Source organism: Tympanuchus pallidicinctus, unplaced genomic scaffold, assembly GCF_026119805.1.
Source record: "Tympanuchus pallidicinctus isolate F22 unplaced genomic scaffold, pur_lepc_1.0 scaffold22, whole genome shotgun sequence".
Classification (NCBI taxonomy): domain Eukaryota; kingdom Metazoa; phylum Chordata; class Aves; order Galliformes; family Phasianidae; genus Tympanuchus; species Tympanuchus pallidicinctus.
The window spans coordinates 33,024,956-33,038,341 of record NW_026294739.1 but is presented as its reverse complement, the minus strand read 5'-3'; the positions used below and the strand labels follow the sequence as shown (position 1 = coordinate 33,038,341).

Genomic DNA, 13,386 nt, shown 5'->3' with positions numbered 1-13,386 from the left:
AGCAGGCAGCAGGATTTAGATGCAGCCTCTCTGTCCATGACCCAAACTTTCCAGGTAGCATGCCTCATCTCATGTCTCTTGTTAGTCTGTTAACATAGCAAATTGTTAAATAAGCCACCCTTCTCATTTCAGATTCTGGCTCTTGTGTTCTTGTCTTCAGGGATCAAATAGTGTTAGCTGGATTGAGTGGTGGAAGTTTCCCTTTTTTTGCACTTCATACATTTCCTGCTTTGGTGTGCCAAGTTTCCTTCCTTTCAGTTCCTATCTCTTATCCCAGGTTTATAAGACATTTATTTTTGATCTCTAATAAAAACAGTGTCCCTTGCCTGCTTTCAAATCCTTTTCCTTGGATTTTCCTTTTTCATTTGTCCAAATGCGGAAGCTTCTTGCATAGTAAGAGCAACAGTGAGAAGTGTTGAGGAATGAGAAGTTTTAAAATTAAACAAAAGATGCTTTGCTTTTAGAACAGGACACAGTCCCTGCTCCACACACAGGCCTGCTCCCAAGCGAGGAGCCAAAGCAGTTGGAACTCAGATTTAGGAAAAGACAAATTCCAAGCAAGGCTTTACCCTGTTGGGTTTTTTTGTTTTTTTTGTTTTAATTAAATGAAGCTTTCATTTATGATGCATACTTCAGAAGCTCAGTAATTTTTGTCTTGTCATTCATTTGGCTCCCAAAAGAGCCAAAAAGAAAATGTATTTTGTTCCCAGAATTTGCAGATTAGAGAATGAAAGACGAGAAAATCTTTCCTGAAGACCTCTGAAAATTGTGTGGGACAGCAAATCACTGAGCTCGGCTGATGAAAGATTGCTTGTGTATCTTTCAATACGTATTTATAAAATTACTTCCAATTAATATGCTTGTGTGTGGAATATTAAATACACAGTGACTCATGGATCCTTGCTGAGTTGGGTAAAAGCTCTGAACTGATATGAGTGTTCTGTCTTGACCTTGCTGAGATCAAGGTCTTTTGCCTGATGTACCGGTGTCATGTGGAAACAGCCAATTCCCATACCGAGGTCATGAAAACATTGGAGAGCAATGGAGCCTGCAGGAGCAGCTGTGCCGTGCAGCTCAGCCTCATTAGTCCTGTGTTCTCCTGCCTGTGCCCCACAGCTCCTGTTGCCTATGGGATGCCATCCTTCTTGGGAGACAGACTGTTTTCCCACTGTTGTGTGCACTGCGTGGCACAATGACAATGTGATCTGCGATAATCGTATGGTGATAATGCAATAAGAACAATCCAACACAGCTCCTACTAGCTTCAGTCTCAAAAGCTAACTTGAAGGTGATGCTTAGAGCTCAAAGTATTTGCATTACCTCTATTACTACTGTAAAATTTGCCAAATGGTATTGCCAGCACTAAAAGAATGAACAGCAGAGTATTCTTCTGCATTATAGCCTCTCATACTTTGTGTATGTGTGCTGCTACATAAATACAATAGTATGTAAAATACAGGTTTGTGTAGAAATTGATTTTTTAAAGCTTTAAACTCATTTTAACACTGCTGTGCTATTAGTGTAATTCAGCTAGGGTGGTGCCAATTTGTTTTGTACAGAGATGACTGTAAAATTGTCTGAAAGTTGCAGAAAATGACCTGGAGAAGGTGCACTTGTTGCAGCTCAGGTGGAGATGTTCTTTGCTCTGTTTTCTTTGGGAGTTTCTCCTTCAGAAAAGCTAACACACAGGTTATCATGATTTACATATCAATAAAGGGGACATCAAAATGCTGCAGGAAACGAAAATCAGCAAGAGTTGTATCACTACAGCAAACACTTCAAAATTACAAAACTTTTCTTTTGGAAAAAGCTGTCTTTTCTGCCTTGAATCATGCAACGTTCTTGACATATTTGTAGTGTCGGCTGTCTTGGGATTTTGCTTTTGTTCAGTGGGCTTAGAAGTAATAGCAGTTACATCTTCTGTGGGATTTTTGTTTCATTTTTTGAAAAAAGTCATACCTGAACGAAGTTAAGCACACTGCTAAATTTCAGTCAGCGTATGAACTTGTCTTCCAAGCTCCGTATGTTGATTTCTATGGCTTGAAATAGCGTGCGCTAGGAAGTAACTTTTGCAAAGCCTTAAAAAAATAACATACACGATGTTGGGAGCACGGATGAAACTGTTTCTAAAAATGAAATGAGACATCTTGAAACAGCTTTTGGAGACTGATATGTAATTCAAAGATAAGCTCTACCCAACCCTCCTGTTTTAAATTCAGCCTTCTGATCTAAGGGCAAATGTTTATTGTTTTAGAGCATTGAAATACAGTCAGGTAAAATTTGAGCCCAAACTAGTTAGCAATTAAAGAAGTAGTGGCTTCTTTAATTTAGTCTTTGATTGCCTGGGTAGCAGTTACAGGTTTCATACGTTTCTATTGGTACCTGAGATGTGTGTGTATATGTACACGCAAAGCCACGTTTTTCTTTAACTAAATATACGTTTTCACGTCTTACAATTAATAGCTTTATAGAAGGAGAATGTAAACTGTGTTTCTTTTCAGTTTACCATCTGTAGGCTTGGACATTCATGGACAGATATTTAAAGATAAAAATGCATTGTATTGGAAAGTCACTTTCCTTGAACTTACCCCATATTTTGAGTCTATTCTTCAATCTTTGTACAATGTGTGGTACCTGACAAACTAAGAGATTAATGAACCCCTAATTTTTCTACCAAGGCCACTAACACAGAGCTGCTTTAAGAATTAAATTCCTGTGGCTGTTACCAAGGCAACTGAATGTGATAGCTTTTATTTTTCAAAAGTTACAAAAGAACAGGAGCTATTCAAAATGTTGCTTAGAGCTAGTCCTGCATTTTGCATTTTCAAAAGATTCTTTGGTGTGAAAGTGGCCATATTGCTACAGCAGCAGATTTCTATGAATTTATTGAATGTATGAACCAGATTTTTTTTTTCTTAGTGTTTGCTGCAAATAAAATATGCAAAACACTTTCTAAAGAGCATCTGATGTGAAAATGATGTAGACTTGCTGCTTCTCTGAGCACCATTAAAATGAAGAGTGTCATCTGACTCATAGTAAAGAGTAGCGCTGGGTTTTCTTCCTGGCTCTTTTGAGATCTCCCTGTTGTGCAGGAGCCCAAGCAAAAATGTTTCAAAAATGAAGATGCTTGAGGCCTTATCACACCAAATGATGTCTGAATGCTCAAGCCGACTTCCTTTGTACAATAACACGGCTTGTTCCTGTCCCACATGCTTCCCCTGCTCCTGGCTGTGTGGGTGCCCACCAGCTGTCCTATGGAGAAATGATCCTTTGGGCTGTACTTATGCTGGGGCGGCAGCAGGGTTGCCCCCATCTCCTCTCCCCTGGCTTTCTCCATTTTGGTTTTGTGATGGGGAGCTTTAGTAATGCTTTCACATGCCCCAGTCTCTCAGTCTCAAACAGGCCCTTATGGCTGCTAGAATCAGTATCTCAGAGCTGTAGCTGTGCTGCGTTCCCCCGCCGAGCGAGTGTGCTGCCGAAAAAGAAACAACCAGTGCCTTATTTCATATTTTATTTCTGTTTTTTTTTTCTTTTTCTTTTTTCTTAGGGAAAAACTAAAAGCTACAGATGCCATAAAGTGTGTAGCTCACTATTCTCTAAGGCTTTTTTTTTTTTTGCTTTTTTTTTTTTTTAAATCCCAGAAAATCTTTTTGCAAAAATGGGCGTGTAAACAAGAAGCCCCAGAGGCCGCTCCGCTATTTCCTCGGGGGCTTGTCGCTGGCGGGCAGGTGGCAGTGGGCAGCAGGCTCCTCGGCCGCCCCACCCTGGGGGTACACCACAAAACACAGCTTCTGTCCCCAGCACGTCACCGACTCTGCAGGGAGCAAGTGTGCGGTTAGCACGGGCTGCGCTCGGCATGGCGCTCGAGCGCTGTGTGACGCAGTGCGTGACCCGGCGGCCATCTTCCCCGCAGAGCTCTTGGCCTCTCCGCACCGCCCGCCTTCCCTTTGGCTGCTTTTATCTCTAGCGAGGTGACCATTGGTGTTTGCAAAACGCAGGTGGATTAAAATTAGGCGCCTTTAGGAATGTCCCTTTACTGCGAAGAGCCCTTTGTGCTGCTCAGAGGCTCGCTGGGCCATCCCTGAGGTCGTGCCAGTGCCCAGTGGTCGCAGTGAGGCTGAGGGAGCCGGGCTGCAGCCGGGCAGGCAGCTGCGCCTGCTCAGGGAAAGTCCTCACCACAGAACAGCTGCAAGCCAAGCACAGCCCAATCACAAGCAGTGTGTGCACTGTGATGTGAGGGAAAAAGCAAGGCTTTCTTGTTATTTGAGTGAGAAATAATTCATTGTGCCATACAGGGGTTCTGCAGTGCTGCTGGGATGAGAGCAGGGTGAGGGACAGGCAGAGTTCTGTCATTTATTATTCTTTTTGTTTGGTTTGTTTGGTCTTTATGTGCTTAAAGTGATACTCCTGTGCATCTGCTTTGTCGCTGAGGCTGTGGTGAGTGAGCTGGGGCACGCACAGGGGCACAAGTGAAGGTGAATATGGCAAGTGATGAAGAAAGCAGTTACCTGCACAAACAGCCACAAAAATACATCTATTACCTCCTGTCCGGGGCTCACCTGCAATGTGCCTGTCTGCCTGGTGGCTCGCCATTCCTTCTAATTTAAAACTGAAGTATTTCCATCCATAAGCAGCACCTGGCCTGCTTTGTGGGGGGATCTGAAGGCTGTGCATGCCAGCGGTGGTTGAGCTTGCTGGGGTCTCGGCATTGGGGAGGACTGAGCTCTGCAAGCCATGAGCAGTGGGCCTGAAAAGTGCACCAATCAGCAGTGCTTACCTATTAGCCTATTTACACACTTTGGTTTATTTCTCCAGTAGACTCCAAGAAAAAACACGGGCACTCCAGTTAAAATGATAATGAGTCCGACTCCACAGACAACTGGCTCGGAGTATAGGCTGAAGACCAGCAGAAATGCCCAAAACGCCAGGTAAGTGATGGGAATGAGGAGGTTCACCTGGAGGGAGAGAGCAGAGCAGAGCATGACTGCAGAGTGAGGGCAGCCTGGCCAGCAACAAGAGCTGTGGCATCAAGAGCCTCATGGGTTGTGTCCCCTTCCTTCTGCCACTGTCAGTTGCCCAACTAGCAAGTTTGTTTTTGGAAGCCTTTGTATCCTGTTTTTACACTAGTGGTGCTTTGGGGCATGGTTTGAAACTGAAACTTCAGCATTACATCTGAAAATGAACTGATCTTCAAAAAGAAAAAAAAAAACAACTGGAGGACACAGGGTTTTCTTTGGTTCCTCCCATGCCTTTTGCATTGCAGCCAAGAGATTTAGCTTTAATATTTTCACCTTAATAGGTCTGAAGATTTTGGGTTTCTTCCAGCGTAACACGATCAGGCCTATAATTGTCACTCCATAGCAGAGGTAGTTAATAAATGACACATAGTTGATTAGTGTGTACGTGTCTCCGACAAGCATGATGATAAGAGTGGCCAGACACTGTAAAGAAAGAAAGGTGATCTGATGTGAATTATTACTAACAAGGTAGCTTAAAAGCAATAAAAACAAGCAAAAAAGCGAAAAGCAGTCTAAGCTTAACTCTTGTTGCTTATTGTCCTGCTGTGCTGCCTGAGCTGGACACTTCTGTACCTGCTTTCAATGGCTGCACTCCACCAAATTCTGTTTTAAAACCTTTTGGACCCTACAATGAGGACTTCTGGCAAAGAGAAAGTTGTCTATTATGAGACAAGAGGGTTTTCTTGTAGGCTAATAGTCTGTGATCAGTGCTTTACCTTGTTGCAGGTGTCCTGTATGTATTATAAAGAATAAAAGCTTTGCCCTTTCCTCCCAGTGGCCCACGGCTCATGCTGCAGATGACTGACATCATTAATCTCTTGAACATTACTCGTGTTAGAAACTGGCGGACAGATGGACAGGTGGACAGGTGGAAATTTACATGTCTACTTTTGTTTGTACTTTATTTCCGAATAACACTGTGAAGTTGGGAGAGCTTGTTCAGGGTTCATGGTGTTGCTTCTCAGATCCTGCCCCACCTGCCCATTGGTATCCCAGGCATGAACCCCACCTCGCACTGCATATTCACCCTGCAAACATTGTCTGCTGGTGGCCAAAGCCTGGGGGAAATGCAATGTCCGGATCCCTTTAGAGAGCTTTCAGGATTTGGCTGCATGTTACTTCAGGCTCTTTTTGCTTATGTCTTCTTTTTCCTTAATTAGCCGTTTTAATAGCGAAGGTCTCTAGGGAGGGAGGAGTTCTGTACCCACTGGTAGCAGTAATTACGCACCATCACAATCAAATGACCCTTTGGACTCTCCATTCCTCTGTTAAAATCCTCAAAGCTATGTGGAGTTGGAGGTGATTTCAGCATATTGAGCTGTCTCGCTATAAAATTCATTTAAAATAGGGCAGTGTTTTTATACCAGTGTGGCGTAACGTGTTTCCTACTTTCCTCTGGAAGGTGCATGCTGGCAGACACACATCTGCCACTAACAGGTTTTGCATTGAAGGCGCTTGGGGCGATGATGTTTCTTGTGTAGGTGACATGAGTGTGTCAGAGCTGCTTGCCAAATGGTGTAATTTCTGAGTGGTACTGGGCTGTAGAGGAGTGTGTGTTTCCTCCCCTGATTACTATGCCTGACGGCAGCCTGACACACAGTGGGCAGGAGAGCCTGTCACTTCACTGTCTTGCAAAAAACCCAGTCTGTTTATTTTGCATTTAGCTTGGACCCTTCATTTTTGGAAGGATTAGTAAAAATACAGCTCTCACTGATGATGCTAAAAAGGTCTTTCTCTGTGTACAAAGAAAGCTTTCTGCATGAAAAAACCAGGTGAAATTCACTGAAAAAGAAAAGAGAACCTGATGTATTAATTAGGATTGCCTGAGGTCTGACTTCATTTGCTATTGTAGCTGCCTACACTACGTTATTTTTACATTTCTATTTGTTAAGGAATTAATATTTCATTGCAGCATTTGATGTACTCTGAGCTGCATTGAAGTACCTTCAAATGATGAATTGATATGCAGTGTTGGTTCTGTAATTTGCACTGTAATTTAAGGGAAATGTTTGGAGCAGACTGAGAGAGAGGCTGACATATGCCTGATTTATCAGGCCTGCTCGGTGCAGGCAGCCTACTTGTGGTATGGCTATTTCACACTGAAACAGCACAGAAACTCAGTATGCTGGTTGAGCTGATGTATTTCTAAGGACAAAGAAGTTCTGCTTTGTCAGCATCAGCAGAGTTCAGCTGCCTGGCGTGAGGCTGGGATGGAGCCAGCACCTTCTGTTTGCTCAAGGCAGAACAGATGGGCTGTGGGGTTTGCCCCCAGATCCTGTACAGGCAGTGAACGAGATATTTGTGGTCAGGCACTGGGCCCTGGGAATGCCATAAGCCTCAGTTGTGCAGGTATTTTGTCCAGAAAGTGGAATGTGCAGACGGCTTATCTGATGAAATTATGTCTGGGTGTATTGTGCCAGAATTGCTGTTAGAGCCAGGAGAGTCATGCAAACGTGCATCTTAGTGCATCTTGCATCAAATCCTCATTGTTTTGAAATTAGTGGCAAATCTGCAGTTGGCTTTGATGCAGCCAACTTTTTGAGCAGATGCCCTTGGGAGAATTCCCCTGCTTGGGCTGTGCATTCAGCGACTGCAGCACCGAGGGTCATTTTGCTTTTTAATATCTTCTTTGCCACAAAACATCTTGTATTCTGTTCATCACATATTCATAAACTCTATTCTTGCTAAAACTGGGTATTTGTTTCAAATGACAACTTCCATCAGTCATTAATGTCGTGGAAATTCACAATGTCTAAGAAAAAGAAAAAGATCTTCCTGCAGGAAAACAGCACCCTAACCAGCCAAAACCTTCCAACATTCAGAACATTTTCTACTCTTCTTGGATGAACAATGGGGCAGGGACAACGGAACTTACACAGACGAGCAGGGCAGGGATGGGTGTGCAGTATTTCACATGGATCATGGCAAGCAAGCTTGGCAAGTGGCCTTCTCGGGCACCAGAGAAACATAACCTGCAAATGAGAATAGGAGCACTAATCCACTGCACGTAAAACAGCTTTTTCAATATCTAGCTGTACAATGTCTCTAATCTCAACTGCTCTCATGGGTTTTGGAGTAGAAGGAAGCTGCTCTCTGGCTGCTGGTTTGAAGGTGAGGAGACCATAGCGTGGCTCTCACTTCCACTAGAGATTTGTGAATAACTTAGTGTAAGTTGTTTCATCTAAATCATTCCACGTAGGAGGCCTTTAATGGCTAATGTCACCTGTGAAATCACCTGATCTAAGTTGCCCAATTATCTCTGAGGATGAGAACTGAAGTCTGCCAGTCCCCATCTGCCAGCAGCACTGCCTGCTTATCCATGAACAGGGAAGCTGTGAGATGATCAGCCATGTGTCGCTAAGGCACCAAAAATCTCACAGGTACTATTTCCAGCGTCAAAAGGGCATTGGTTAAGGTTTCATATGCCTAAAGATTTCACTTTTACATGCATTCAAACTTGTATCTCATGATAATTGTGGAAGTGCTCAGATAAATAATTTTCCCAAGGTACTTCAGAGTTGGATTGTTTCCTCTAAAAAAAAATTTATAACTTTTAAATGGTGTTCAGAAAGGTCAATTAATACAAATAGACTTTGAAGATCCTGGTCCTGCTATCATCAGTGTGCACGCAAAGCATCTTGCCTGGAAGGAGCTTCTTCATTGCGGGAGTGATGCCTGTAACTGGGAACTGAACCGGCCCTGCAAATCCTTTTCCAGCATACTTTAGCTTGTAGCTACTGGAACGTTATTGATGTAAAATTGCTTTGGTTCCATACTAAAGCCGGGTTTGGCTCTTACTGCAAGTTATTTCACATCTGCAGATGCTTTTAGTAGCTCATAAGGATTGTTTTGCAAGAGATTCTGTGATTCAATATTACATTTGCTGATTGAAAAAGAGCAGTTCATAACTGAATGTATCCAACGTGCCCAACAATGATCTCACCATGCTATAACATCCAAAATGTCTAGCTAGCATTTCTTTAGCAAATCAAATTAAAACAGCCCCTCCCCAAATTAGATAATGTTCATAAAATTGTACTCCATCTAACCTTGATGAGGTAAAAAGGTATCCATTTATTCCTCCAAATGTAGATAGGGCCACTGAGACTGGCATAACCCAGGAAAAATAGCCCAGTAACTTTTCACCAAATGTCTAAAGCAACAGAAGGCAGAGAAACTGAAATACACTGCAAAGCACAGAACTGAAATCAAAGTGTATTTTAGACATCCAGGGAATGGTTTACTTACTACCGCCACAGCGTTGGAGGACAAGAGCTCTTGGGGTGACATGGCAGTGAAATATGCAATGTTGGTGAACGTATACACAAATGTCACCAATGGGATGGATATGAATATGGCACGAGGTAGGTTCCTAATAAAAGAATTAGGAGGGTAGATAAGAATTTACAGTCATACACAGCGAGAGCACAATAACAGCCTGGGGCACTCAACCAGCTGCGCAGGTTCATCTGCTACAATGCTGTGGTACCTTCCAGGAGTGAATATTTTACTCAGTTGCCAGTTCAGGGCCCTCTTTAGAGGTGGGCAGCTGAACAAATCTCTATCTAATGCAGTAATGCATTTTTGACTCTGTGTCACATTTGGAAAAAGTTAAAAAACAAACAGAAGAAAAGTACTTTAATCTTTGTGATCCTGATTGGATTTAGTAAAAATTGGAAGATTTTTTCTTTTTTTTGTTACCAAATCAGTTTTTTATATTCTATTTTCCCTTTCAAGGCTGCAAAAATAATAATATTTAAGTCTATTCCCTCCCTTTCCTTTTTATTTCTCAACTGAGGCCATATTTGCCTTATAAAAGTCATAACTTTTCATTGTTCAGGCTTGAAATTGTGGTGACCCATTACAGTGCTGCTGTTTTTGGAGGAAGCACATTGCTGATCTTTCTCTATTCCTGCCAAGGTCCTGGGCGTGCGCTTTCCCACTCAGTGGTGTGAAGGCCTCCACAGGGCTGCTCTTGAGACGGCAGCTTTCATTCACTCCCAGCCAGGCTGTGCAAGCGTTGAACTTCTCCTTGTTTAACTGCTGTGTGCGTGGCATGCCCACAAATACACTCCAAGAGCTGCTCTCAGCATCCACCATTCCTCTTTATCATCTCAGAAATTTTGAAATGTTTGAGCTTTGCTTTATTAAAGTAGAATTGCTCTCCCTCTGGCTCCCCCCGCCTGTCAGTGCGAGGTCATTTCAAACCTCTTTCCCACACACACAGCCCCCAGAGAGCTGACACGGGGCACTCCTGGGGTAGGTTGTGCAGCTGCACTGTGGTACAGGTGCAGGGCAGGGAGTGCTGCCTGTGGGTCAGGTGCCTTCCCATCTTCTCATTCAGATCTTTGTATAATGTCCCCTTTGGGTGAAAAAGCAAAGTGACTTGCAGTAGAACCCAACATTTTTCTAACAAGAGACAGTGATTCTCCCTATAGATATGTGTGGGGCGTCTCATCGGCTGATTTTTTGCTAAGGATGCACTGTATGTTTGGTCAGGGCCACAATGACATTGCTTTGTCCATAGGTCGTTGGGATTGAATTGATACTTTGTACAGTCTGTTCCTAATTTCAGCATGGTGTTTCGTTAACTAGCCTGTTTGCATTCCAAACAAAAAACCTCTCCTTTAGCCACACCGGTCCTATAGGACGTCATGATATCGCTGCAGCTTATTAGATGAATTATGTTATCGCATGGCTTGAATGTCTCAGCACTTCAAAAAAAAAAGTGGATGATGTGGAAAGGGATACTTGCCTGCGGGGATCAACCAACTCTTCTGTTACATAGTTCAAGAAGTTCCAGCCGCTGAATGCAAATGACCCTTGAAGGAAAGCTAATGCTAAATGCCCCACGGATGGAGTCATCCAAAAATTGAACGCTTTGCTCGGTGTCAGCTCTTCATAGTTTCCTGCACAGAAAGCACAAGCAAGAGTTTACGCCTTCCCCTGAGGGAAGTGCTGCCCACCAAAGACACCAGGAAATAGGTGAAATTTTGGTGGTTTTTTTCCCTTTTTTTCATTGCTTGATTGGGTTTGAGACTCTGTGCTCTTCATATCCCACAGGTCAGCTCGGGCTGGCACTGCAGTCATGGTGCTCTCTGTGGCAGGGTGTCCTGGGGAGGCAGTGGGCTCTGCACACACAGTCATTGCTCTACATCTAATTGCCACAGTGCTGGCACTGCTGCTGCGACATACTGCTACCTGCCTTTCTGTACACACTACTGGTGGGCGGCTCTGCGATGGGGCAAACTCCTGTCTGTTCCTAATGCTGTCTACTTTTGCAAGAACTTGGTTTTGTTTAGTAGGACTACCGGGAAAATATCTATGGGGCTGGAAGATTTATCAAGACTGTGGAACTGTTATCACTGAGAAATAGTCCTGCTCTCTAAATGCCCTATTTCATCTTTCTTTGCATGACTCATCATAGACATGATAAAAATGTCACGAGCCTTTTGTGCTCTCTGCTTTCCATTAAGTTGGTGATTCAGTCAGACATTTTTACATCTTGAGAAGGTGGTATTTTGTAGTTCTCAATCTTACAAGTGACTTCTAGGACATAGGAAACCGGATTGTGCCCAAAATGAATTTGGCGTCTTCCTGAATGGGGCCCAGCACTGCTTATCAGTTTGCACTCAAAGTACTTTAAAATTTAAAGACCATGCAACGAGTCATAAATTTTCTGTAATCACTCTAAAATACCTTCAGATGCACTTCTCCTTTATCAAAACCAACAACGCAGGACAGAAAGGAATATGTTTAGGGAAGATACAGGTCATTTCTCTGTAGTGCCATCATTTTCATGACTCCATGTACAGCTGTCACACAGAGGATAAACCTCCACTGCATCTGTGCCTGGAATAAATACCTCAGCAGCACTCAAGACAAATGCTTTCCCACCAGGACACACAGCTGCTGTGTGGGATGTCACTCTCCAGCTCCTTCCAGCCCAAGAGCACTTGCAGCAACCAGAGCCCAATCAGCAGCACAGAGACTGCTCCACAGCCCTGCAGTCCCTTTGGGTTGCTTTGTAAGGAGGGTAAGAGAAGCAAGTGTAGCAACAGTACCATACCCGTGTTGGAGCTGTCTCACAGAGTACCTTTAAAGATCTGTATGAAGCCCACAGTAATGATAAGGGCCAAGGCTAAGAGTTTTCCTGCTGTAAATATATCCTGAATGCGTGTTGCCCATCGAACGCTGGAGCTGTTCACCCAGGTCAGGAGTACTGGAGAGCAAAAGACTGAATTCAGTGAAATGAAATTATGTTTATTTAAGAACACACACAGCACTATAAAACATTGACTGCTGCATAGTTCCCGCGTGGCCATAATCGAAGACAAGAGGGGACTGGCCTTGCCCTATGAGGTGCCCAGCTGCAGAGGAGCATCTATCATAGCTCTCCTCCTTGGGGCTCTGCTGCCTGGCTTGTCCAGCTTGAAGGGCTGTGCCTGTTCAGAGCTCAATCTGCTACCTGAACTGGGGTTTCAGCCTCCTTATGGGACACAGAGAATGTCTTCTTTCCCCATGGCTCTGCTCCAGTCCCACCAGCTCTGTAAGTAATGAATGCAAAGCCAGTGGTGGTATGCACTTCCTACATGCCTGCATTTGAGAATTAAAAGATGAGGAGGGCTTCAGGCAGCAGTGGGAAACCTACTGTGGGTGAGCTCATCTGCCATTGCTGCCCAGGGATGAGCTGCAGCCTGCTGTGCTCCCTGCAGGCAGGCAGGGAGGGACTGGCCACCCCAGTGTGCAGGGCACACTCCTGCCTGCCTCTTGTGTTCTGGGGCCATCAGCCCAGCCTTGCTGAGTGATCCTTTGCAAAATGAGGCAAGCTCTGTGTGCACGAGAAGCAAATACTCACGTAAACACACCATGGAGAGGATCCTAGAGGCATTATAGGGGGGAATACAGTTAGGGAACACGGGCTGCAGGACATAGTTTGAGAAGGTCAGTGAGATGACAGCCAGACTTGTAGGGTACATGATAAGCACTGCACTCCAGAGCAGCAGAAACCTGAGAACACAAGAAAAAGCACAAGAAAGCTGGGCTAGGTGTGCTGGAGGAGAGTAACACACAATCAGCTGTGCTGCACTTTGGAAAATGTCCAAGACATTGGGGTCGACTGCTGTAATCTCACTCATAGTCAGCAGTCACCCACTTTTACTTCTCCTTATCCCTTTTCCCATGTTCCCAAGCACAATCTGGATTTCAATTTAAACATTTCTAAGTGAAATGCAGTTTAGAAACGTATCAAAGAGTAAGGATTACAAACACTGGGTGTACTCTTTGCTTTAGCCAGTGTCAGAAATGACATTTCCAAATAAAACAGCGTAATTTCTGGATTATGCTGCGTGCTCCCTTAAGTGGGCTG

At 43.9% G+C, this 13,386-nt stretch overlaps 1 protein-coding gene across 1 annotated transcript in view; it reads right to left on the bottom strand.

Annotated features, from left to right (window-relative positions):
• Window positions 1–3,324: 3,324 nt before the first annotated feature.
• SLC7A10 (solute carrier family 7 member 10) overlaps window positions 3,325–13,386 on the bottom strand; it is a gene marked incomplete at its 5' end in the record, with an annotated part of 32,740 nt that continues 22,678 nt past the window's right edge. The window contains 9 exons of the mRNA XM_052685938.1: window positions 3,325–3,814; window positions 4,778–4,955; window positions 5,292–5,441; window positions 7,894–7,990; window positions 9,068–9,171; window positions 9,267–9,390; window positions 10,774–10,927; window positions 12,115–12,240; window positions 12,877–13,028. Coding sequence (XP_052541898.1) covers window positions 3,696–3,814; window positions 4,778–4,955; window positions 5,292–5,441; window positions 7,894–7,990; window positions 9,068–9,171; window positions 9,267–9,390; window positions 10,774–10,927; window positions 12,115–12,240; window positions 12,877–13,028 — 1,204 coding nt within the window. The remainder of the gene's footprint in view (window positions 3,815–4,777; window positions 4,956–5,291; window positions 5,442–7,893; window positions 7,991–9,067; window positions 9,172–9,266; window positions 9,391–10,773; window positions 10,928–12,114; window positions 12,241–12,876; window positions 13,029–13,386) is intronic.